Source organism: Falco rusticolus, chromosome 1, assembly GCF_015220075.1.
Source record: "Falco rusticolus isolate bFalRus1 chromosome 1, bFalRus1.pri, whole genome shotgun sequence".
Classification (NCBI taxonomy): domain Eukaryota; kingdom Metazoa; phylum Chordata; class Aves; order Falconiformes; family Falconidae; genus Falco; species Falco rusticolus.
Genome location: NC_051187.1, coordinates 18,607,914 through 18,632,959, shown reverse-complemented (window position 1 = coordinate 18,632,959; position 25,046 = coordinate 18,607,914). Strand labels below are relative to the sequence as shown.

General features: G+C 41.4%; 2 protein-coding genes across 7 annotated transcripts in view; one reads left to right on the top strand and one right to left on the bottom strand.

Moving 5' to 3' along the window:
• NCOR1 (nuclear receptor corepressor 1) overlaps nucleotides 1-19,293 on the bottom strand; it is a 75,389-nt gene extending 56,096 nt beyond the window's left edge. For 2 of the 4 annotated variants that reach the window (XM_037372736.1, XM_037372766.1), the window contains exons 1-4: nucleotides 19,126-19,258; nucleotides 4,804-4,981; nucleotides 2,955-3,094; nucleotides 589-784 (exon numbers count right to left, since the gene is read on the bottom strand). In XM_037372736.1, the coding sequence (XP_037228633.1) occupies nucleotides 589-784; nucleotides 2,955-3,094; nucleotides 4,804-4,911 (444 nt within the window). In that variant the 5' untranslated portion in view covers nucleotides 4,912-4,981; nucleotides 19,126-19,258. Of the gene's footprint in view, nucleotides 1-588; nucleotides 785-2,954; nucleotides 3,095-4,803; nucleotides 4,982-18,445; nucleotides 18,536-19,125 lie in introns of all 4 variants that reach the window. The other 2 variants (XM_037372746.1, XM_037372757.1) reach the window with 2 other exon arrangements.
• Nucleotides 19,294-21,225: 1,932 nt separating this feature from the next.
• Nucleotides 21,226-25,046, top strand: part of PIGL (phosphatidylinositol glycan anchor biosynthesis class L) — a 62,040-nt gene continuing 58,219 nt past the window's right edge. Inside the window, exon 1 of one of the 3 annotated variants that reach the window (XM_037372721.1) lies at nucleotides 21,226-21,578. In XM_037372721.1, the coding sequence (XP_037228618.1) occupies nucleotides 21,299-21,578 (280 nt within the window). In that variant the 5' untranslated portion in view covers nucleotides 21,226-21,298. The remainder of the gene's footprint in view (nucleotides 21,579-25,046) is intronic. The other 2 variants (XM_037372731.1, XM_037372712.1) reach the window with 2 other exon arrangements.

Sequence of the window (25,046 nt, the reverse complement as noted above, 5' to 3'; positions counted from 1 at the left end):
ATATTAAATATTCATTTAAGAGACATTTGTCTGCTCTATACAAATTTCTCAAATCAATATTCAGTATCTACAATAGAAAATATCCCGACCAAACTAGACTGTCCTAGATTTACCCAAAATGAGCCAGTGACAAGTATAATTAGTGTTACATAAATAAGCAGATTCATTTCAAATGTTTAAAAGGGAAAGGGGGCAGAGGGGAGTACTTCAACCATTCAGTACAAATATTAATTACAGAAAAAATGGGCTTGCTTGCATTTGCCAGCAGCTTGCAATTGAAAAGCAGAAATATTTCATGCACTATACTGTAATGTTTGCAACTGAGGTTTTAATGACTTAAAGAGTGTGTAGGGGCAACTCAGAACTCCAGTCTCTTTACTGTGTTTGAGGTAGATTTATCTTCTTGGTCTTTTTATAAAAGAGTAACACTGACTCATGAGCAGTTTGTAATAGTATGTAGAATTAGTTTTCTGGGATTCAAGAATGAGCCTAAACAAATAAAAAAAATTACCTAACAGAAAAAAAATTCTTAACTCACTGTAACATAGGAAGTTACATCTTTAGCATCATATTAGAAAATGGCTTTACCTTCTTAATATCCGCAGATCTCAACCCTTCCTGCAGAGGATGTACTAAAGGCAAGACAGTAGCTGCACTGACACGCTGAAAATGGGAATCAGAGACTTGTTCAAGACGTGGTCGCTTAGATTCCAGTGAATCATGATCCGTCTGAGATGGACCTGGATGAAATTGCTGTTCATATCCAGTTCTCCTTTCTTGAGGCCTAATATACAGAAGACAAAATATTAAATATATATTTGCAAGAAAATTATTTTGTGTTCCTCAACCCTTTTCAAATATACAGGAGATGCCATTTAGTGAAACTCCCTCTAAACAGTAAGGCAGACATATTTTTAAGTATCATCTTCAGAAATACAACAGTTAAAATACATTGAAAAAGAGAAAATTAACTTCCGTCTTAAAAAGACACTGTTTAAACACATCCCTATCATTACAAACCCTTAAAGAAACTTAACACTGCTACAGTGATATTGTTCAAATCATAGCTCTGATTCAAATTATAAAAAAAACAAACAAACCATGAGATAAATATAGTACTACAGCCACTGAACACAGATGGCCACAACAGCTCCATTATTTCATTTTTGCATTCAAGTAACTTTTAAATATACACAGCGTGCTTGAAATGAGCCATGAGTCTATCTGGAACTTGATCTCTACTAAAATGCTACTAAATGACAGAAACAGCCACTGATTGAAACCACGAGTTATTTAAAAACTCCTCCTTCTCAGAAAAATGCAAAAGAACAGTATCACTAGCTTCTTTACAGTGCAATGCACAGGATGTCCATAAAAGAACTGCATAAGCTTCAACATCTTCCTATGAAGTGCCACTGAAGAGATGACAGCAGTTTCCTGTATTTTGCCAGAACTACTAAATAAGCTTTTACAAATTTACAATGCAGGGGGAGGGATGGGGGAGATTTACTTCTGCTATAAACTGAAGTTTTGAGAACTCTAAACGCTACTAGGATTCTCAGCAATAAAAATAGAGCCTTACTGACATTTTGGTGACACAAGATGAAGGGAATATGCAAGCCCCAGATTTCACTATCATCAAGTTATTTCTGGGAATATTCTAATGAGATTTTAAGCTAAACCAGTATTTACATAACATTCATCATTGGTATTTGTTCAGAACCAGTTACCTCAGTTATAGCCAAAATAAACTGCTAGCAGTAATCAGCATATAAAGTTGCTACTAGCAGATATACTTACCAAGAGTTCAAGACAAAAATACATGAGGTTGTTAAAAGCAATAACACTTGCTTACAACTGTACATCAGCATACCAATACGCTAAAGATTTGAGGCGCATAAATCACATAGTAACCTCTCTGCTAAACAGAAGCATATTTTTGCTGACTTCCTACAGTCCAGTTATTCGTATTCTGATTTCTAAATTTGGTTTTCCGAGTACATCCAATATTCTTCAGGTATAGAGTCATATGAATGCTTGACACTGTTTGAAAACCTTCTTGAGTCTATCAACCTTACAGTTATACACTAATGTGTGCTGAACATTCATCAATTGCCACCATGAAGTAACCCATTTTACTGACAAGTAGGATATTACCAATCTGAAACTAAATTGCAACATATGATTCACTGTAGCTGTTCACTACACTTGTCCTCAGTTAACCTGCTGGACCCAGATCAGTTGTATCTACTTACACAGAGACAGAAATGGTATACGAGACTGACAAAAAGGGTATTTAGAACAAATTATACGAAGCTGTCAAGTGTCTTGCCAAAAGCAGCACACACTCTCATTTAGTTCCCTGTGCCTAGAAGTCCATTTTGTGCCACATTTCAGTGTTTTACAATTCTTACAACTCAAATACTCAATTAACTTTGTTGTTTCTTACTTGCCCAGCCACACAGATACCATCTGTTGAACAAGCAAGCCTAATCTAGGACATATGACAAGTAATATTCACACTGTAACAACGCTTGCACTTGTTGCTTCTACCCAGTAAGTTAAAATTATCCAAGGGTACAAACTTTACACACTTTGAGCCTAAACAGCATTAAAAGGTTTGTAATATGCACTTGGATTCTCAGAAGTTACTGGTTTTAGGAGAGGTGTGGGAAAAGTGAAGCGGACTGTCACTTCCTGTCTGCAAAACAAATGTATCAGTTAAGCCAAAGGAACTGAGGAATTACACAACAGCTACAACACTCAAACACAGGAGACCGGCACTGTTAGGACAATGGAGCACCAATTAATATAAGTCAAGTACTTAGACAAAAAACTGTAGAACTCAAAAGCCTTTCTATTCAGTTAAATTCAGTAAAGTTAAAACTAACTTTACAGAAAGCACAGACTCATAGAAGATGCGTGTTCGTATACTTCAAAAACAGCATCCTCACCTGTCAGAGCCTGGGTGAAATTCAGAAAGCAAGGAAGGCCTGCGCCGAAGTTGCTGCTGCTGTTGCTGCTGCTGTTGCAAAAGCTGGGTTGCCTGACTGACTTCCAGGTGAGACGAACGATAATCAGGAACTGCAAATTCCTAAATGAAACACACTTCCATGTAAACAAGAACAAAGGTACAAAAGACAGATCAAAAGCATTTGGTGTCACAGAATTATCATTTCCAAAGATAATAAATACAAACCAAGACCAGATCACCAAAGCCTTATTTCACCTAAAAAAATAAAGTTTGTAAATGGCACTTCTAAGTTCTAAATGAACTTTAAAGAGATGACATACTTCACCTAATTTATTAACAGCTTCAACAAAACATAAATGAGTCAGCAGCAGCAGAAGGTCCTTAAAAAATATATCCTTTAATATTGATTTTGCACGTCCAGCTACAAAGTGGTAAAATGAAAACGTATTTCAGCAACCCTAAGACAATTTCTTCCGTTATCACCTCAAGACTTCTTTGTATCAGACACTGTTAACTAGGACTAAGAGTCAGACAAGATGCATCTTCTGACTGATATAAATTATAATTAAAGCGAAGTACAAGACAATTTATTTGTACATACAGGTCTTTGACAACCTGCTTTTAAAAATTATATGCAGCTGTCATTAACCGAAGAGAAGCTCTACAAGACACAACAGGTCATTACCCATAAGATTTCATTTTTACAAGTTATCTAAAACTAAATACAGAGCAAGCCAAAAAGCTCCAATTCTTAAATTTCCTTTTGCAAACATGTAAGTAGAACAAAACGTCTAAAGTATCTGTAGCAGAAGGAGAATTTCATTAAACAAGGGAAACCTGAGCTGTTCTAAAGCCAACAGATAGTCCTCCACAGCCTAACAAGCTATAGAGAGCACAGGATAGCAGAATAAATACTCAGCAGAAATGACCAAGTAGGAGATTCTTAGAAATCCACCATCTCAATTCTGGCTAGCAGAACACACCTAGCTGGAAGCACTAGTACATCTGCTTTGACAAAATGGAGAGTATAATGCAAGTTTTTACACTTCAGATTCACATTCTCCACCTTGCACACAGACTTTGTCAAGCACTAAATTTAACTTATAGAGAACCTAGCCCAGTACTCCTTACACCGAAGAAGGAAAGATGACTATGGGTTCACTTCTTACGCTCCTGGGCCTAAAAAAGAGATTAAATCCCCATAAAAATTTAGTACCCACAACAGCCTCAAGAGTCCAGACTCTCAAAGTATTTGTTACACCCAGAACACTGCATTCATATTAAATGCATACTAACTGTAGACAGATTATTTGCACATTCTTGAAACATTATTGCTATCGATGCATACAGACTCTGCCACAATTACATTGGACAAACTTAGTATGATGACTAAACATTAATAAATTAAACCAAGACTACAACAAAAGTTTATGATCACAATCCCTAGCAAATTTATTCAAAGCACAAGAAACCAATGATAAAACCAGGAAGTTTATATTAATTCCCCGTGATAAAGACACAGAATTTAAAAACTCAGTTTTCTGTCAAAAAACAAGTAAAAAAGCAGATACATATATAATCTTGAAGCAAAATGCAGTGCTTTCAGCAAAAAAAAGGAGGGCAAACCAAACCACCCCATCCCACAACTATTTACCTAAGGGACACTGGCAGCAGCTCTCCTCAGCAGGGTGTACTGGTCTGCAACTCCACTGTTTTCAAATATGAATGACTTGTATTACATCGGTTTAAAAAAAAATATTAATCCCATTTGGTACAGCAAACACCCAAATTATACTCTTGCTAAATTTGTAACCCTCATGTCTCCTTACCTGCTGGTGTCGGGTGCTGGGGAAGGTGTACTGGACAGAGTGAGTAGGGTAGCGACTCTGTTCTGTGCTGAATGCTCCTTGGTTAGGAGGGTAGCCTGAACTTGACATTATCAGAGAAGAAGTCTTCACAAAGCTGTGAGATCAAGACCAGCAAGCAATCATGTTTCTAGGAAACCGCCTAAAGGAAAAAAGATCACTGATAAGCACTGAAGTACCAGATGTACTCACAATACATTACAGCCATAGTCACCTAAGCAAAACAACCATTACCAGTAAAAGCTTTTTCCTGATGTATTTATTTAATAGGTTATTCTAGTCTGAAACATGTTAACGGGTCTTAAATGGGCTCAAAATGAGACATGTCAGCATAGTCTACACAAAGATTTGAGGATTATATTGGCGGAATACAGAATTTTACCAGTTACCGGTTGAATTAGGAGGATTTTAAGAGAAAAGTAGGTCACTAAATAAATGTTAAAGAGGTTACAATAGTCTATAGATGGACCTTTTATTTACAGCAATTTTCTTTAGCAGAACATGAAGTTTACTTTCATTTCTTTTACAGAGTTTTTGGATTCTCTAAACTGCTTCTTACTTTCAGATTCAGGTATTTAGGGCTGCTTTACTCAATGCCACCTACAGTTCATTAAACCACAGTGCATTAGTCAAGCCCTAAAATACTATAACCATCTAACAGCAGCTTTACAGAAGTAGTTAGCAAAAAAGGCAGTCACAAAGAAAAAAAAAAACAATACCATGTCAACTGACATAGTTTGTCTGATAGGGTGCCAGAAACTGAATATACTATGAAGCCTTGAAACAATCCTGCTCAGTTAACATTCAGTGACTACTTTGCCTCTGTTGTATTCTCTAGCTACAGATTAACAGTGAACAGTGAAATGTGTACTGATCTGGGGAAGATTTTAAGTAGTGAAAAAATCCAGACAAGTTCACTAACAAAGTCCAAGCATCTATGAAGCTGTGTAGTTGCAGCTGCTGAAGATCAGAAGACACTGACTAAACACTGCACCCACCGGTGCTTTCAGCAGGTAAATCATGGCTCTAACCAAAAAAAGCAGGACATTATATATACATTTTAAACAAAATATATTTCTCTCTAATAGCTCAAAATATGTAATCCTTGGGAGCCTATGTATTAACTACAGAATTCTATCAGACCTGTAACAAATTCTCAGCCTCTGGTCCAGAGCCTAGCAGACGTATCAGACCTTCAAATAAAATAACTGTTGATCCCTGCCTAGATGGCTTCATTTCAAAGCACATTAATCTGCAGCCTTTCACAAACATCACATGTAAAGTTATACTTCTGAACTGAATTTTCCATTAACAGTCAATAGACAAAATCAGCTCAGGAAAGGATCAGTCACAGTGAGCAATACAAACATATTAAAGTTTGTCTCATGTTGGGCTCCCCCCCCTACCTCTCCAAAAAAATACATACACTGGACTATCAGAAAAATGAGACAAATTTAGATTTCTCTCTTAAATCTGATTTTCAGATACAAAGAATCATAGAAAAAACTAGTTTCTCTTTCAAAGCAATACTACAGATCACTAGTTGTATGCTTTATAGTACCTATAATTCATATCCAAGTGTCAAGTTCTAACATAGAATTCTTCACCATTAACATTTGTTATGCTTCACCATTCATACTGCATTAATTACAGTACATCTTTACCCACTACGTGATGGTCTAATAGGTCTGAGTCACATGCTTTCCATTTCATCAAGAAGCAGTGTCAGGAAGCAAGCAGTTTGAGCTAATACACGTTGTGATAGTTGCAAGCTATAGTACCTAAACACTCAGATGTATTCCTAAGTCCAAACCACAGCAAAAAGAAAACCTTTGATTTTTCTCTCTCAATTTCTGTGAAAGTCCATGTAAAACTATGGCATATAGCTATCAGCTCAATCAAATATTTACTGATGTAGTAACTACTCCAATCACAGCCTGGTGAACATTTATTATTAAATGAACAATTGGCTCCAGGGTATAAGGATACTCAAACAATTTAAGGTTACAAAAGTAAAAATCTTAGCCTGGTGGATTGCTGATGCCCTAACTTATGCTACCTCACCAGCTTCACATGCAAGCTTCATCAGAACATGGAAAATGACTAACTGGATTTTATATATCCATATGTCTGCTACACCTTAAAAATGGTAGTGAGGAATAAAGACAGTAATACCAGGCCTGACCAAAACTCGCTTTAGCCCAATATGCTGTGACTGACAATGGCCAGCAGCAGCCATTTATGAAGCATGTACCAATACCTTCCCAACAAACTCTCCAGCCTTCTGCTGGCTCCCCGAGACACAGCTTGTGGCTCAGGGATTCCCTGAGTCAGAGCCGTTTTGTTTACGATTTCTTAATGGCTTTCTCCTCCATTGGTTTGTTCAGCTGTTTTCTGAACTAGTATAAACTCTCAGCATTGAGAACTGCTTGTTGCAAGAACTTCCACAGTTTAGTGGCACTTTGCATGAGAAACCATCAGCTTTTATTCATTTTGGACCTGTTACCTTCCTTTGATAGCTCTAGTTTCCACATTGCAACAGATCAATAGATCTGCAAACAGATCTATTTCATATTCTTTTTTCCCCCTGGTGCACATGTGATTCTGTAAATACTGATCATATCCCTCCAGTGTGTCTTTTCTATGCTGAAGAATCCTAGCCTACCTGGCTGTTCCTTGTCAACCACTTTGAAACCTTCTCTAGTTCTCTGGTACCTGTTCCGAGGCACAGGGACCCAGAAATGTACACCAGATTCAGGGAAAGTAATAGTAAATACCCATCCTGTTCATATTCTCTTCCCTGACATGCTCACCACAGACAGGTAGATCTGAAGAATCTGGAAATGAAGAGGGGATCAGGAGAGCACCCACCTGAAAAACTGCACACAAATATAGGCCAACCACTGCATGATTCAAGGTCCTTTCTAGTTTCTCTCTGTCAAGTTATATCTCTTTATTTTCTTAATATTCAGTCAAACCCACAAGTTGATCATTAACCCAGGTGCTGAAAGGTCAATCCACACTCACTTTGTACAATGCTAAAAAGGCTATTTCTCCATTCACAAGAACTTTAGCGTACAGATTGCTAGGACTGTGTCAAACTGAGCCTTGAAATCTTCATTGATACAAGAAACTTTCACAGACAATAGCCATGAGAGGTCCTGCCCATCTCTCCAGATTCTGGCCTACCATGGAAAGATGAGGGGGAGGAGGGGGGCATGGCACACAAGCGTGAACATCCTTCATCCATCCAACAATGTTAACTCAGACCCCCTATCGCACAACCTCCAAGTTTTAAATAATACATATGAAAACATTCAGTCTAATGGCCTTCCTACTGAGAACTGCAAGTATGATTACGTTAGTAGCATCGTAATAAAAATCAATAATAAAAAAAAGTGAAACAAATAAAAGCTGCCAACAGAGGAAGGCAACAGAAACGGCATTAGAGGTTATAATCGTGGTCCATAAGAGACATGTAAAGTGAAGAGGAAAAAAAAAAAAAAAAAAAAGAGAAAACATGAAATGGTGGGGTTGCGTTATTCTTCCTCCCCAAGATAAATGACACAACAGCAGGAAGAGATAAGGTCAGTAACAGCAGAGGAAAATACATGGTTACATATTGGCAATTAGAAGGTGGGGAGGGAACTAAAGGATGGGGATTCTGCATAGGATCTGATTTCTTTCAAGACAGAATCAACACTGTAGTACAAAAACATGTAAAATGCCATTAAAGTACAGTATTTCCTCCCTCTAAGCCTCCTTCTCTTGCTACAGACACACGCGCCTGCACGCGCTCCTAATTTGACCTCCCTACATGCCCTGGAGACCCCATCTTATCTCCCAGTCTCCTACATTATGAGCTTGTTCACACTTTCTGCCATATGGGGGGGGCATGCAGTGGGAGAGTTTTTGCCAATATTTGATAACAGAATTACCACCAATATTCTGCTCATCTCTCCCCATCTTACTACCTTAATTCTGCAATTGTGAATTTAAGTACTTGACTTCAGCTCTTGTTTCTCTGCAGGCAACCTTATGACCTTTCATCTATAAACATCTGCGCCTCTCTTCAGCATCTGCTCGCACATATCCAGCGGACGTACATAATTCTTAATCAATATATTCCTTGGTCAGTGAGGGCAATGCCAGCTTCCTGCTGTAACCTCTCCAAGGTCCATACGTCCAGATTGTGTTTAAATACAGCAGGTTTTTTGCATAAAATTGTAACAGTGTGTGTAGACTGTAAACAACCTCATCCGGGCTTTCCTCGCTGCTGCATCCTTCCATCAGTCATGACAAACTTAGTCTTGCTCCACTCAAATCCAATCAGATTCCCCCTCAAAGCTTCTCGCTATTAACTCTCTCTGCCTCTCTGATCCTCCTACTGGTTCCCTCTGCTCTGCCAAAACAGAGGCTGCTCATCTTTATTTTCAGCACCCTCGACAAATTACAATACAAGAAATCAGCTTCCAACCCTGCTCACTCAATGACAGCAAGAATCTATTTTTCAGACCTTTGCACATTATTCTGCAAGGTTTCTCACACGAACATTTACAAGAGCTGTTACAGACTTTGGAATTCTGCCTTAAAAGTCTCACAAAGACAAACTTAGGACACAAACACTTTCATACGGCTCCCAACCAAGATGGCAAATTTGCTGTCTTGCAGTACACGGAGACAATCAGAAGGAGCAGAAAAATATTTCTTGTTTTGTACTTCAGAACCCAGTACATTCTGCTGTAGTGCCCCACTTCATGGACATCCCCAGACTCTGTGGTAAAACATATAAGGGATGGGGAAACCCAGTAGTGTCAAATGGGCATTTAAAAAAAAAATATTAAAATTACAGGAGAAGTGGGAGCAAAGAGTCAAAAAAGAAGTCTAAAGATACCTAGCTGAGAAAAAGCTGTGACAAGAGTAAGTTTCAGGAACTGTGGACAGATACTGGGCCCTGTGCTAATTTGAGCTTCTTGGGCAAAGGAAATGATTTAATGATGTTTATTTCTAAAGGTATGACAATATTTTTCTCTTTGGCCAGCTTAAACTACTGAACAGATCCAATTCAGACTTCCCCTTAAAAGCTATTGCTTGCACTTACAATTTGTCATATGCGGAGAATTTTGAGCAAGTTACAAATAATTTAGGACTGGGTATTATCATAGCAACAGTTATAGCGTAATTTCAGATTCGGTTTCTATGAGGTAATATTAATTTGAACAATATCTCTTGATCTCCAGATCTCAAAATGCTTCAAAAAGAAGCAGCAGTACGTACTATCTTCAGTAGACACACGGGAAAATGAGTCACAGAAAGGTTAAGAAATCTATCAGACTACCCAGGAAATAGTCAATGACTGAATCAGAAATCAGACCTGTGTCTTGCAGCACTTAAAGCAGGCAAAAATTAGCACTGCTGGAGAAAAGCAGTTCTTCACTTGGGAAAATACAGCAGGTCAAAACCCGTGACTGTTTTTAGCAGGCCAGTTCGCCCAAACCACTCAATGCACAGCCACACAAACATTTACAGCAGCAGGAGGGAAGGGGCCAAGAGGCCAGACGGGTGGCAGAGGCACCTACTCACTGCTTGTGGAACACCCATGTCTCCTACTCTTACGTTCACCTTCACGGATAAAAGATTAGTCTCATGGGTAGACTGAATTTTTCTTCACATATACGAAACAAGCTAACACTTTTGCATTTAGAGTAATTTTCATGCCATCTTGAAGTACTTAACCAACATTTGCTAATTAAATTTCATACCCTTTTGGGAATTTTCCTCATCTTGTATTTGAGCAAAATAATTGTGATATAAGGAGCGCAAAGAATTAGATTACAGTCATATAAGGCTTAAACCGAGTTGGGGGATTTTGGTTTTAGATCAGCAGCCTTAGTAAATTGAGCTCTGATGTAACTAACCTATGGCAAAACAAGGAAGGCTCTGCCTTATGCAGGGGATCTACAGCAAATCACAAAATCAATTCAGGAATATTTATTCGAAGTTTACTCTATTGAGAAAATGAAGAGTGAACAGGCTGTTTCAGCAGTGGTTCAAAAGGCTTATCCAAAGCGTGATACCAATCCTTGTGAATAATTCTTTATGTGATTTCACTTTATAAAAAGGTAATGAAACAATCTCATAAAAAAATAAACAAACCAGAAGAGGCCGCATTTAAGGACCAACCTATTTAACCACAATAACTAGATTTCATGAATTACAGACCTATGCACTGTACCTTCAAAACACAATGCTCCAACTCACATACAATAACAGAAAATTACAAGTAGAGAGTCACATAAGCAAAACCCTTCAAGAGTATTGCTAGATTGGCAAAACAAGTCTTCTTAATATTTTTTATTTTGTCAGATAACCATAAATCTGTTCAAACACTCAAGCAAAAACATCAAATTTGCATCTTGGGGATATGCCACACACAAGAGCATACTAACATGCACATTTCTGACAGATCTCTAACAAGAGCTTAACAGGTCCAACCTCCATATAAAAAATTATTTATTCAAACTAACAGACACAATAAAAGGCTAAGTGTTACCATCTAAAACTCCAATGCTCAGAACATTACGGGTACTGTTACAAGCTAGGACTGACTTAGCATTCCAGAAGTCTTAACTAAAAGAACACTTGACACTTCAAGAGCAGTTATTAGTCCTTCAGTCACTGCCTTAATGTCCAATTATCAGCATAGTCTTATAGTTACTCAGAAAAAGAACGAAAAAAAATTGGTGACAAATAAAAGAAGTTTGAATTCAGACTGTTCTATGTTAACCGTTCAAGTCGATTTTACAAAGTTCTGCTAAGTATTTTGGGATGGGATGGGAAGTGAGAAAATCAGCTACAGAATCATTACACAGGACAATCATAACAGAGACAGGGTTTTCATTCAAGAACCTACCAGAAGGATGATGCCTGAGCAGATTCAAGATAATGTTGTGCTTTAAAAAAGAACTGAAGGAAGCGTACTCCAGTTACAATATCCAAAGTTACAGGTGTGCTTTTAAGTATGAAAATCCATTGGGCATATCCCCCAAAAGATGAAAGATTCTTTGCATGCTACAAGCAAAAACTGTTAATAGATCAACACTGAAATTAAAGACGATTAAATAGCCATTACTGAAATTATGTTCCAGAATACTGTGCTTCCCATTTTTGCAGAACACAGACATCATCCTCAAAGCTCAGGACCTCTTCCACACTTTCTGTAATCTTTTTCCACTCGGTTTTACGTTGCAGAATACTCTGAAGCTCATAGTCAAAGCATATGGGCATATGTTATGTTATTAGAATGAATAGAAACAATGAACATATTTTCTCCAAGTTGAGACCAACTAACTGCTGAATTTTCCATAACAATCCCGCATGTGCAAATGCCTTTCCTTCTTCTTTGACAGATATTTACAATATACCACAAATTCCTGAGAACTTTAATCTCACATAGTTGCACGCCATCTACTCACAAGGTTGACGTAAAAATTGCTATTTCTATCCCTGCTAGAAATACAGTAAAAAAATTAAGATCTACATGGGCTATGTTTTGCTAGCAACACTAAATAACACTCTCTCCATTAATTATTAATGTCGTATGAATCAAGTCATAAATACAGCAATGGTGGTATCTGAAAAAAAGGTGTTAAGAAAAGCCCAAACATCTGAATTTGACCCTTCTCACACTCCTGAAATTTCCACTAGTGTATAACATCATCTTATTTCTAAATGTCCAAAGCATTAACTCACAATTATGCTATACATTGTCTGACATATTCTCCATGACACGTAAGCATGGTATACTTTAATTCAGCCAATTACAGTAAGTGACAGAAGTCAAGGAGCATTACAGCCATCAATTCAAGATGTCACATATAGTCTATACTAGCAAGACTTTTCCATCTGCATCGCAATAGCTAAAAAATTAAAGTAGGATTTTATACTTCAAATTTTAATAGAAAAAAATTTCCATTAACAGACTACTAACTCCTTCAAGTACTTAAGTAATAGGTTTTGGAACATTAAATATTGAGTACGTATTAAAGAGTACTTCAAAACAATTTTTGTTGCCATTCAAGAAGTTGAATATGGGTTGCATGCCTGCATATGCAATTTACAACCAAACTGTTGCCAAAGCTCGTTACACTTCATCTTAAAATAACAGTTTCACTCTCTCTCTCTCCTGCTAGGTAACTACAAATACAAATAGAATTTGTGCTCTACCAAAATGAGGTCGATCAAATTCAGCTGACAAGATACTCCTCTCCAGGAAATTCTATTTTAATCTCTCCTGTAATTTATGATCTTAAAGAAAAGTTGCTAATACATGATATCAAGACCTAGGCTATACACAACTTTGCTATATTATATGAGGGATCATAATAGGAAAAAACTGAGATTATGACGACATCTTCGGAGGCTTCTAATTGCTGCCCACTTGCCTCACAAAACAAAATAGAAAAAAAAAAAAAGGAAGAGAGGGGTGCTGAGTGTATACATTTCAAATAAAGGTACATATTTTCAGCATCTGCTCACCAGTTAAAGTGCTAACAGACTGGGGTACACAGAATTCCTGAGGGAGGAAACCTCCTCTTCTAAGTTTTATAGAGGAATAGCACTCACAGATTGTGAAGGAGCCTATCCAGCTCCCTTCTGCCAAGGAGGGTCACAGTAACACCAAAACTATCCAAAAGAGGTAGGAGGAAGCCCTTCATGCAGAAATGGAAATTAAGGATGTAGACATTTCCTTGACTGAAAGTACCACTAATCGCTGATTTAAACCAAAGAACAATATAAACATTACAAGGTTTTCTGATTTTACAAGTATATAATAGAAGAGTAGATAGCTTATTTCCTAAAGACATTGAAAACATATTTTGGTTTTCCCAGCAACACCAGATTCTTGTTCTTGGTTGTCCCAATATAGCAAATAGTGTGCAGCTAACATGCACCCTAAAAAATTTTCATAAGCCAAAACCCAGAAACCGAATCTACAGAACTGAATGTCCAAAGCAAACCCTACAAAGTCCAAACACTGCACAGATAAGGTCTCTCATTCACAAAGGAAGAAGCTTCTGATATAACTGCAACAGTTCCCAAACCCCAGACATCTACCTTACGCCTTTTGAAGGACCCTGTCCCTGCCACAGGAGTAATTCAACTGGTCATGGAACATCAACTGAAGCCTTCAAACTTCACCCACAAAACTGTAAGGTGGAACAGAAACCAACCCAAGCATCCTCCAGTGTACCAGTCTGTAGCATGCAAGACGTTCAAGAGATGCTATGCAAACAGCAGCAATAAGAACCATGAGAACCTTCCTCAGCAAGTCATCCTTGCTCATGAGTTAGTGTCCACCAACTCATTGAGGTTTACTCAAATTCACCTACTTCCTCCCATTTCACATATGATTTAGAAACAATCATGATGATCTCAAACTTAATAAATATCATACACTATGGATAAAATACTCTTTCAAAACAGTTTTTGTTTCTCCCTCTTGGACTGAAAGCACAGGTACTTTAAAAACAACTACTGCACATGAATTTATTCTTTCCCTGTTAATCTGTCTACAGGTAAAACTGCTTTTGACATCATCTAACATGCAAGAATCTATGTGGTTACAGTTTTAAGTTTCCAGCCTCTTCTTTTTTTCATTTGTTATCAAAAGGATATCTGTAGTGGCAGCTTTTTAAAGTAGCTTTGGTTGGGAAAAAGAAATACTACTGGACTAATTCATAATGACTAAACCGATAGCTCCACAAACTACAATGTGTAAGAGAAACCACAGACTATAAAGAAGTGTTCAGGACAAACTATCAGCCTCATCAGTCTCCTCAGTTGACTGGGTTCAGATAAAATCAAGTCCAGATTTTAGCTAAAAATAAAATAAGGTTAAAATAAGAAATTTTTTTTACTGTACCTAAGAGCAATGCCTAGGTCTATTCAGACACTCCACAGGAAGTACACCAGGGCCTTCTGGAAACAAAGCTTATTGTTACTACATTTATGATTAAGTTTGAGATGTTCTGCTTCACAGGGAATGCAACAATATATAAAAATGTAACTCCAATTGAGACTCACACAACAGCCTCTAGGTCACAGAAAAAACCAAAGAATGGAAAAGATCTTGAACTACAAATGGTACAAGTAAACCTTTTTATCTGTGGGGGAAAAAAAAAACCAACAGAACTTCAAGGTTCTAGATATGCTAAGTCTGATCTTTGAGACCACAGTGACACATCAGCACCTATACAAATAATGGCTATAATCAAACAGATAAGTGACCACATTTATTAAGAAAGGTTTGGGGAATGACATTCCAAGAAAGTGAAGCCATGAAATTACACTGATTGTATGGGAGAATTCCCACCTTTCAGACACTCTGTCTCTGTCAGTACAGCACTTCAGAGGGCATAAAAGCAGAAACAAGAGTTGAAGAATATGAACCTGAGACAAAACCCTACAGTGAATAACCAAGTATATACGGGGTTTTTTTTATTATTTAAACAAATTCCTCTCCCCCCCCCCCCCCCCCAATAACTACTATTAATGAGGTGAAGAGTACAGCATAACTGTAATAATATACATATGTAGTTTGGTGAACAGTACTTGAACATATAATGAACTTATTTGGCCTTAGCTTTCTAACACTGACAAACAGGACAGGAATCAGTAGGTTTCCTAGTTGATTTATATTCACGTTTGTTAGACATCTTCCTTGAAACGTGAATGCATTTTAATCCATTTAGAGAGCATCCGCTTTTCAGTGTGGCCCCAGGTTCTGCCCAGGAACCCCACCGTTTCATGTGGAGTGTATGGCCTGTGCCCTGCAGCCAGGGAATGCCACTGCGGCTGTTTTCAACTCCCAACAGGATGAGTGTGCCTCACACTTCCGAAGACTACAAAGAGAATTAGCCAAATCCACTTTCCCTGCAGCACAACATAAGGCACAAGCGAATGTATGGCTCAAGAGGACGTACTAAAAGAAACACCGTATTAGTTTAAGTATATGTTATACTTTAACACCTATAAATGAAAAAGGATGAAGTATTTCCCTCGCCATCTTTGTATTTCCATTTTCAGTTTTACCCAAGACTAGTCACTCAACATGCACAGAACTTTTAAGTTCTGGTCAACAGTTTGTCCCAAGTAATCTGCCTGCAGAAAAATTTCATTTCTGAATTTTTCACTGCTGAGAGTTACGAACAATAGGATTTTTCAGAGATGGCTGATGCATCTTTGTGCCAATACAGTACTGTAATTTTGCAATACCCTTTGAAATCATAAGCAGGTGAAGTCACTGACTTCAAAACCACACAGACCAACATCCTCCTTAACCCTGAAGAAAAAAACTGCATATCAAATCAGTCTGGGAGTGGCAACATTACACGAGTGGCTTAGATGTGAAGCTATTCAAGGACACAGAAACCTTTCTTAGGATACTGGGAGGAAACATACCTTCAAGGTAAGACTGAGCTTTCCGTATGCATACCAACTCGCTAAACTTAAGCCCCACTAGGCCCAGACCACAGTAGTCATTTGACAGATGGTGGATAAACACTGAACTAGCACAGAAGAGGAAGGAAACATCACAAAACACTGTTACTAGATGGAGAATCATTGAAGGAGAGAAGAACTAAAATGGAAGATATATTCAGCACATTCCTAGCTATTTGCATAATGTAGAAATAGCACAAAGTAAATATTAATAGACAGCAGTCCTGCATAGGTCAGAATTTTTATCTGGAACATTTACAGTAGAGAGACAAGGTAACACGTTCAGTTAATAGCTTGTCATCTGAAACACTGATTCATACTTGACTACAGAACATAAATGACTTGAAAAGTTCAAGATTGGCATCCAGGAAACATTTGTTTGCATTATGAAACCACTGTCTGGTTACTAGTCTGTTCTCAAGATTGTACTGTGTTGCAGAGCACCTGCATGAGGCACAGATCCCTTCCAGCTAATGAAATTGTTAAAATCTTAAATTTAAGTAGCTGTGCACACCTGAACTCCAAATAGTATTTCTGATCATGCAAGAAAACTTTCTTTAAAACCATTTTGTAGGCAACTATAAAAGAAGAGGAATAAAACATTTCACCAAAACTTTGGCTGAAAGCTTTGAAAGAGTAAGTTAAATGCCAGTATTAAGAACATAATACCAAAAAAAGGAAAATATTGTTCTCCAATACATAAGATTGCTTCAGTTACTTTCACACATTTAGCAGTAGCTGAAGCAGAGTCAGCCTCCTTTCCTGTGAGCATCTCTCACTCATGCTGTAACTGAGAAATGAAATAACTTAGAAGATGCAGGTTAAAGAACCACTGGAAGGGGACTACAGAGAAGAAACTGAAAGGAAGCTTTAGAGGCTGTCCCTACTTTTACCACAGCTTTTGAGAGAGTTTTCTAGATCCCTTTAGATGACAACAAAAGACATTATGCCCAGAAAGAGCAACTAAAATGAGTGGTTGCAGGAGATGAAGTGTATTTAAAATAAATCAGCGGCAGCACAACATAGAAAAGTAGATACACTTGGATTTTGCACATGTAATTTCAACCTGGATAATTACTTTTAATTGATTTGTACAATAACTAACAAGCTAGAGAGAAGATAACACTTGTGGAAGCAAACACTTATCACATTCTTGCCACATGTTAAGAAATGTAACTCTTAGAAACACAATTCCAAATGCTGCTCTTTCCTATGCTTCAGTAACAAGATGAGATATTTTAGTGACCAATATCAAAAGTATATTCCAAATTGGTGAATTATACTGCACATAAAGCACAACAGAACTTGTTTTCCTTAGCAGCCTATACTGTATCACAAAGAAAAGCAATATGGAGAAAAAATTAACCATGCTTTTGCAAAAAGGGTCACTGTAGTTGCCTTGTTTCCTCTGAACTTCTGATTCCTTGGGATAAGCACGAAGGTCTTTCATCCCCCAAAACAAGACACCAGATTTCAGCTAACTAGAAACCCACTTCAAATATTACATACTTCCTTTCCAAATGTCAAGGCTGTTTAGTTAATCAGGAATAACAACATTCTGCAGAATAAAACTCCAGTGCAAAATTGCAAGAGATCTGCACGGTCCTCATGTGCAGTGACACAACGCTATGTGTCCGCTTATGCTGTGCCCATGGCCATCCTACCTACCACAATAATAGAGTTTTTTATAATAGCAATGTTTTTTCCCCCGCAAATCATACTGCCTCAAATAAAAATCCCTGCCTGAGCTCTAGCAGTTCATAACTACAGTGCTATACCTAAAAATACTGCATAATACAAGGAGGCTGCCACAAAACCATCTTCAGAACTAGACATCCCCTTCTCATTGTAGTAAGTTGTTTGGGATCTTTTTTATTATTCTTAGGTTACACCAATATTTACAGTCATGAAAAGTTAATATGCTTGTTAAGACCATATCTGTGAAACAAGAAGAAAAAGGTTTTAGACAACAACAGTGTTCAGACTACCTACTTACTTGACCCTGACTAACACTAACAGTACGTACGTCCATCTACAAGAACCTTGTCTAACTGCAACCGACAGGTTTAAGTACAGAAAAATCAGTAAATACAAAGTTCTTTACCATCAAGTCAGAACCATTCTAGAAAAAGCCACTTTCCATCGTGCCCTCCGGCAGCCCAGAGCTGACAGAAGCTGGGGATGTTTACAGGTCCTATAGGAATAATTCAGCATCAGCAACAACTCCAGGCGGGGCCGGGGCAGGCAGCCCCCAGCGCAGGGGGCCTTCAGCAGCCCCCGCGCTCCTGCCCCAGCGTCCAAGCGGCCGATTTTGAAGAACTGACCCTTATTTTAATTTCTTTTTATATTTTTTTTTAACTTGCACTTTTCCTACCCACAGGCCAGGGATGACCACCCAACACACCGCTCCTCTGGGATTGCTCCAAAAACTTCCCCGCAAGGGCCATCGCTGAGGGCCACCCCCGGCCCTTCCCGCACGCAAACAGCGGCAACAGAGAAAAAACCCGGCGGGCACCGGGCACCCCCCACCGCACCCCCACACCTGACCCGCCCACCTCCCCACCCCCGGCGGCTCCCCCAAGGACCCCCCCCCGGGCTCCAGCGCCCTCCCCCCGGGGACCACAGCGGCTTTCTCCCCGGTGAGGAGGGAGGAGGAAGGGATGGCCGGGGCCCCCGCCTCTTCCCCCTCCTCCTCCTCCTCCTCACAGTGGAGGGGCTAGGCCCTACTGCCCCACCGGGCCGCGCCGCTCCCCCGCGCCGCCCCGCCGGGCCCCCTGCCCTTACCGACAGCGCGGCGCTGGGGCGGCCCGGGCGGCAGGCTCTGGTGGGGCTGGACGGCCGCGGCGTCTCACCTCAACCTCAGCGCCACAGCCACCGCCATCTTGCCTGCCCTCCCCCGGCTCGGTGGGCTCCGCCTCCTACCGCCAGGTCCTGGCAGCTGTCGAACAAACGGCGGCGCCACCGCTCGGTGGTTTTCACCGGCGGCGGGGTCTCGCCCTTTCCTCCCCCCATACCGGTGTACAGCGCTGCCCTGGCAGCGCCAGCTCGCTAGAAGCCGGGGGCGTGCCCGGCGGTGAGAGGGTGGGCTGCTATGCTCCTTCCAGGACCCGCTGGCCGGTGCGGCGGGGAAGGGTTCCCTCCTCCTCCCCGCTGAGGGGCCGGGGGGAGGCGGCCGCCATGAGGCGAGCGAGGGACGCGGCGGCGCTGAGAGCGGCTCCCGCCGCCACCGGCAGCCGCTGCCGAGGGGCCGGACCCGGCCGCTCATCCCGCTGATGCCGCTGACCGGAGCCGCAGCGCCTCGCTCTCCCCCCGCCTCGTTAGGGATGAATCGATATACATTATAAAAACTGGTAACGGGCCCGGAGAGGGGCTCAGCGGGCACCCGCGGAGCCGGCAGGCCGCGGCCGCGCCACTGAGGGGCCTCTGGAGCCGCGGGGGGCGGGAGCCTGCCCCGGGCCTGGAGCATCGCCCTAAGTGTGCCCGGCACCCCCGGGACCTTCCCGCCCCCGGGCTGCGGCCCCGCCGCCGGGGCCCGCCAGACTCCCGCGCCGTGCCTGCCGCCGTGCCTCCGCCTCTAGCGACCAGCGGCTTCTGAGCAATGTGAGAGGTTTAAGATCTCAAATGTCTTTTATTCCTCCTCCCCCCCTACCCATGACTGAAGAGTATGTAAAATGTTCCCTGCTTTTTGAGTAAGATGTTTCAAAACTGTGTGGCGTTTTACCTGAGAACACGTAACTCCAGATGTGCTAAGACCACAAATGAATCTCGTCAGGTTTACTATGAGGGGGGAAGAGTTACCATTAGGCAAGATTAAATTATCTCACTGTTAAAATTTCTATTAAACACGAGCAGTCTTATCCCACACTGGCGGGATGTGTGCCCACACAATTAGTTATTCAGATGAATAAAGCAGGGGCTCACCCTGTGGCAAATGTGTGTCATACTAAGCATGTAGTTATTACAGAAGCTGATTCCACTCTTAAAAGTGCTACGTTAAGGTGACATGACAGGCTGCAGGCTGAGGTGTTTGCAGTCTTTAATCCCAACACATGCTGATGACTACCTCTATCCACTTGGAAGTTTAAGGTGTCCAAATAAAAGTATGAAGACAAGTCAGGCATACATCTTCTGAAGTCTTAGCTGCTCTTCAGATACTGAATTCCTCTGAATTGTTTTCACTATTTCATTCTTTTAACCTACCCAACACACTCCACCATTGCCAACTTAATATGCTTGCCTTCCATATTGCCTGTTTGTCTTGAAAAGCAAAGTTTCCAGGCCATCATGTATCCAATTGCCTTTTTCATGTTTATTTTACTACTTCCTGTCTCCTTTTGCTCTGCAACCTTCTCCAATGGTTGACTCCACTTCTAGTACGTATCCAAACATTGCCTTTTGGTTTGGGTTTTTTTTTTTCCCCCTTGCAGCCACACTTGGGATAGCCAGATCTGCAGGTAGCAGAATGTGCCTGAAGATAAGCTCCTCTTGCCCTGCTTTTGAGGTTTCCCTTAACCCGCGTCTCTTCCACTGTAGCACAGCGCAGGGATAAAAGGTACTAACACGCTGAAAAGCTCAACTTTTATCACTATGAAGTTATTATTTCTTGACGTATCAGCAGGGTCAGCTGGTGTGCTGCAGGGCCCGGGCAACGACGGCTCCCCCCACGGGCAGGGCCCCTGTTCAGACGCCGTCGGCGGGTCTCCGCTCTCCCGCTGGGACCCTGCCAGGCCCGGCGAGGGCAGCGCGGCGGGAGGCCCCCCGGTGCGCCCCTCCTCCGGAGGCAGCCCTGCACGGGACGAGCCGGGGCACGTTTCAGAGGCAGCGGCCCCGCCCCGAGGCGGGGTAGAAAAGGGAGGTGTGTGTGTATCGGGGGGGGGGGGGGGGGAATAGTCTGCGTGCCCCGGAAGCTTTCCGCTGCCCCTGCCGTTTCCTGCCGGAGCAGCGCGACGCGGTCGCTATGGCAGCGGGGCCGTGGGGCTGGGGGGCGGCGGCGGCGCTGCTGCTGCTGCTGTTGCTGCTCGCGCTGCTGCTCGGTGGCGCGCGACGCTTACGGCGCCGTTACGCGACCGGCGGGGCTCGCGCCTCCCCGAGGGGAAGGGCGGCGGCGGCGCGGGCGGATGGCGTCCGCGCGTTGCTGGTGACGGCGCACCCTGATGACGAAGCCATGTTCTTCGCCCCCACGGTGCTCGGCTTGGGCAGGGCCGGCGGCCGCGCCGCGGTGCTGTGCTGCTCCGCAGGTGAGGGGGGGGCGGATGCGCTGGGAGCGGCGGGGCACCCACCCCCGAGGTGCCGCCGCGACTGCCCGTAGGGGCCGCGCTTCCCGCCCGTGATGTCATGGGAAAGCCGCCATGATGTCATCCCATCCGTGGCCTCGTGATGTGACGTAAGCCCCAGGCTGTGATGACATGTCAGTGCTTTGGAGCAGCAAGCGGTGCTGGTAGCGTGAGGCAACCCCACTGGGCTGCGATACCACGTGTGATGTCACCGTGATGCCACACACTGCCGTGCTGAGCCTCATGGCTCTCTGGGCCTGTGCTGCCATGATAGTGTGGCACCGCGGAGGAGCCGCCTTGCCATCCATCTGCGGTTTGGTGTCCTAGTGCACCCTCATCATATCCTGCGCAGCCCAGAGAGCTGCCATGCACTGGTGGCTTTGGTCAAACTTACTTTCTGCAGCGTTTCCGCAACTGCACCCGGTAGCAAAATCTCCCTCTGCATCTGAACCTTGTGCTAGAGGTTTCATAATCTGATCTCCGGTTGCAGCACTGACGTACTTTCACACTGTGCTGAAGTGTCTGTAAGTTGTACAAAGGCGCTGCTTAGCACAACCTTTTGGCATCTCCTTGTAATTCCATTGTATGGTAGAGAGAGGACTTGCTTGGATGATGCAGTTTTAAAGTCATAATGATACATTTGCTGAAACACATCTAAAAATAACAGTTGCATGACAACCCAATCTCAGAAGAATAGGCCTGAAGGGAACCCGAGGTTGCATTGTTGGTCAGTCAACCTGAAGGCAGAATCAATGTGTTGCCATTTGCTGCAGACAGATGTCTAGTTTGTTCTTCAGAACTTCCGGGGAGGTTCCTCAGCCTGTGTGGTCTGGGTCAGTGCTGGCTGAGCTTTTCTTCACATCACTTTTTCCTGAATAATTCGTGTAATTTAAGCTTGTTTGTTTATTTTTCCTCTCTGCCATGAACATGGAAATCACAGTATCTCTGTAGAGCCTCCTACATATTTTAAGGCCGTTATCTGCCTCTTGTCTTATCTTCTCCAGACTAAACAACCCTGTTTCTTGCAGTCTTTCCTTATAAATCATGTTTTCTCTGATCATTCTCATCAGTCTCCTTTGGACTCTTCCAGTTGATTCATATCTTTTTTGAAGTGCAGTTACCAAAAACTGGAAGCAGTACTCCCGCTGAGGCCTTTCTGGGGCTGAATAGAATGAAAACATTCTTACAGGCTCCACAGTTTGCCCAGGACAAAAATTTTTCATAGCACGTGACACTCCTGTGTGCTTCTCGTGATGTACCAAAGCTCCAGGTTATTTTTTTCTGCAGAACTGATACCTAATCAGTTATTACATTGGTCAGGTTTTTTGTGCATACCAACTAACCTCATTTTAATCAATCTTTCAGACCATATTGCTATACCAGAATTCATGAGCCTGGGGTGAAAACTAAAGATTATTTATATTTGTTGAGAGGAGTACTTCAGACTACAAACATTTACATCTTACACTGATGGCTACTTACATTTGGAAAAGGGCTCTCTGTGTTTTTGAAAGCTCCAGCTAGTTCATTGCCAACTTTTCTGGTTTTGTTTTGAAAGCTTTCTGTCATAACAGACCATATAGGTGAGAAGACTGGGATTAAACTATTGTTGAAGTCCAGTGGTGTAATGGCTTTACTGATCGCTCTATACCTCCCATTCAAGATTTAGTGCAAAGCTTTCAGTTGTCTTTGCTGAGGAACAAAGGTCTGTGGATTCCATCTGGCTTTTTCACAGCTATGGAGAGATTACTGAAGTGCAACTCTGCCATTTCAGTTTTGGGGACTAATACACTCCTGCTGTTAGAGAACTTTCCAAATAAGTGTTGTGTTTCTGTTTGTTTTGTTAAATTTTCTTTATTCCTGATCTAGTGACGTGAAACATTGTTTGACACTGCCTTCTATGTATGCCCTTGCATGTCTTTGTAACGGAACTAGCGGCCCATATAGGAGCATATATTCACTGAGCATGGTAATCACCCATACATTTTTCTGTGCCTCTTACTAGTCTTTTGGGTGATTCACATGGTTCATCCTGTCATTGTTTGTGTGATTGATGATGACAAATGAGTTGATCAAAGACTCTGCAAATTGTAACACTGAGATGAAATTGTCTTAGAAACCATCGTACTTGCAGTTTTCAAATGTCAATCAAAATAACTTAGAAATGAATTGGAATTACAGCACTGTGAAAAAAACCCCAGTCTTTTATGCACTGAATAATCTTTGACTGACATAATACCTCAGTATGTGCTTTGCTCTCTGTAGTAGCTGCCTCTCTATTGAGTGCTCCATGGATGAGGTCCAGCAGCATCAGCTATTCAGCTGTTTTGCTCTCAATAGCTTCCCATTTTTTCTTGTTAGCATTTATACATTCCTGATGTCCTGACAAGTTTCTCAAGCTGTGGAACATGGGTCTATTCCTTTGAGTTCGGCAGAAGTTTGGTATGTTGAGAACAGTGGTACTATTTGGATAAAACATCACCTGCAGTCAGCTATCACACTGCATTGCAGCACAAAGTATGTTATCTTAAAACACTAGTGTTGTTAATGGCCTTGCAAAAAAACAGTCTAAAGTGAGTCCCACTGTACTCAATTTAATCCATCTAGTGAAAGTGCACACTTAAATTAATTTTGCTTAAGCTGGAATTTACAACTGAGATGCAGACTACCAAGCTGACGTTCCTCAGCAAACCCACATCTAATCATTGTCATAGACTCCTAAAACCATTTACTCACAGTCTGCAGGAAGAGTGGGTTTTTTCTAGTTACTCTTCTTCCTCTTTGAAAAATTTACAAAGCTTGCTAGGGATGGCTCAGATTGCAACACTGCTTGAGAGAAATGCTAGATTTAGATGACTCACACGCACAACAATAAAAAAGTTCCAGTGTAATTCAATACAGCTGACTACAGACTTGAATCATACATTAATACTCAGCTGTATTTTTTTTCATTTTATTACTTCAAAGTTAAAATTGGGTTGCAAGTACTGCCCTGCACAGGGCAACATTCTGGAAGGGGCCGTCACAGCTCTGGCATGGACTTTGCATGGCTGATGCCAAGAAAAAATATGGGAATGTCTGGGCAAGATGAGAAAATAATTCACTGAAGAAGGAGGCAGTGTTTAAAGATAATGAATCCTGCTTCCCTGCTAGTTGTTGGTCTCAGTCTAACTTTTCCCAAATGCCTTATCTAAATTAGGTTTCTAATCTTCTTTTGGTTCTGTAAGTTGTGTGAAGCTTGCTATACTTGTTTCTGTCTGAATTTCCTCTGTGAATGATGGACACTTCTGAAAAATCTTTGTCTTAAACCAGAGATTGTTATGACTGAATTCCTCATTTCTTCAAATCCTAGTGCCATCACTGTATTTTATTGCAGTATCCTAGTGTTATAAGGCAGATGCACTCATTAGAAGCAGCCCAGACCATACTATA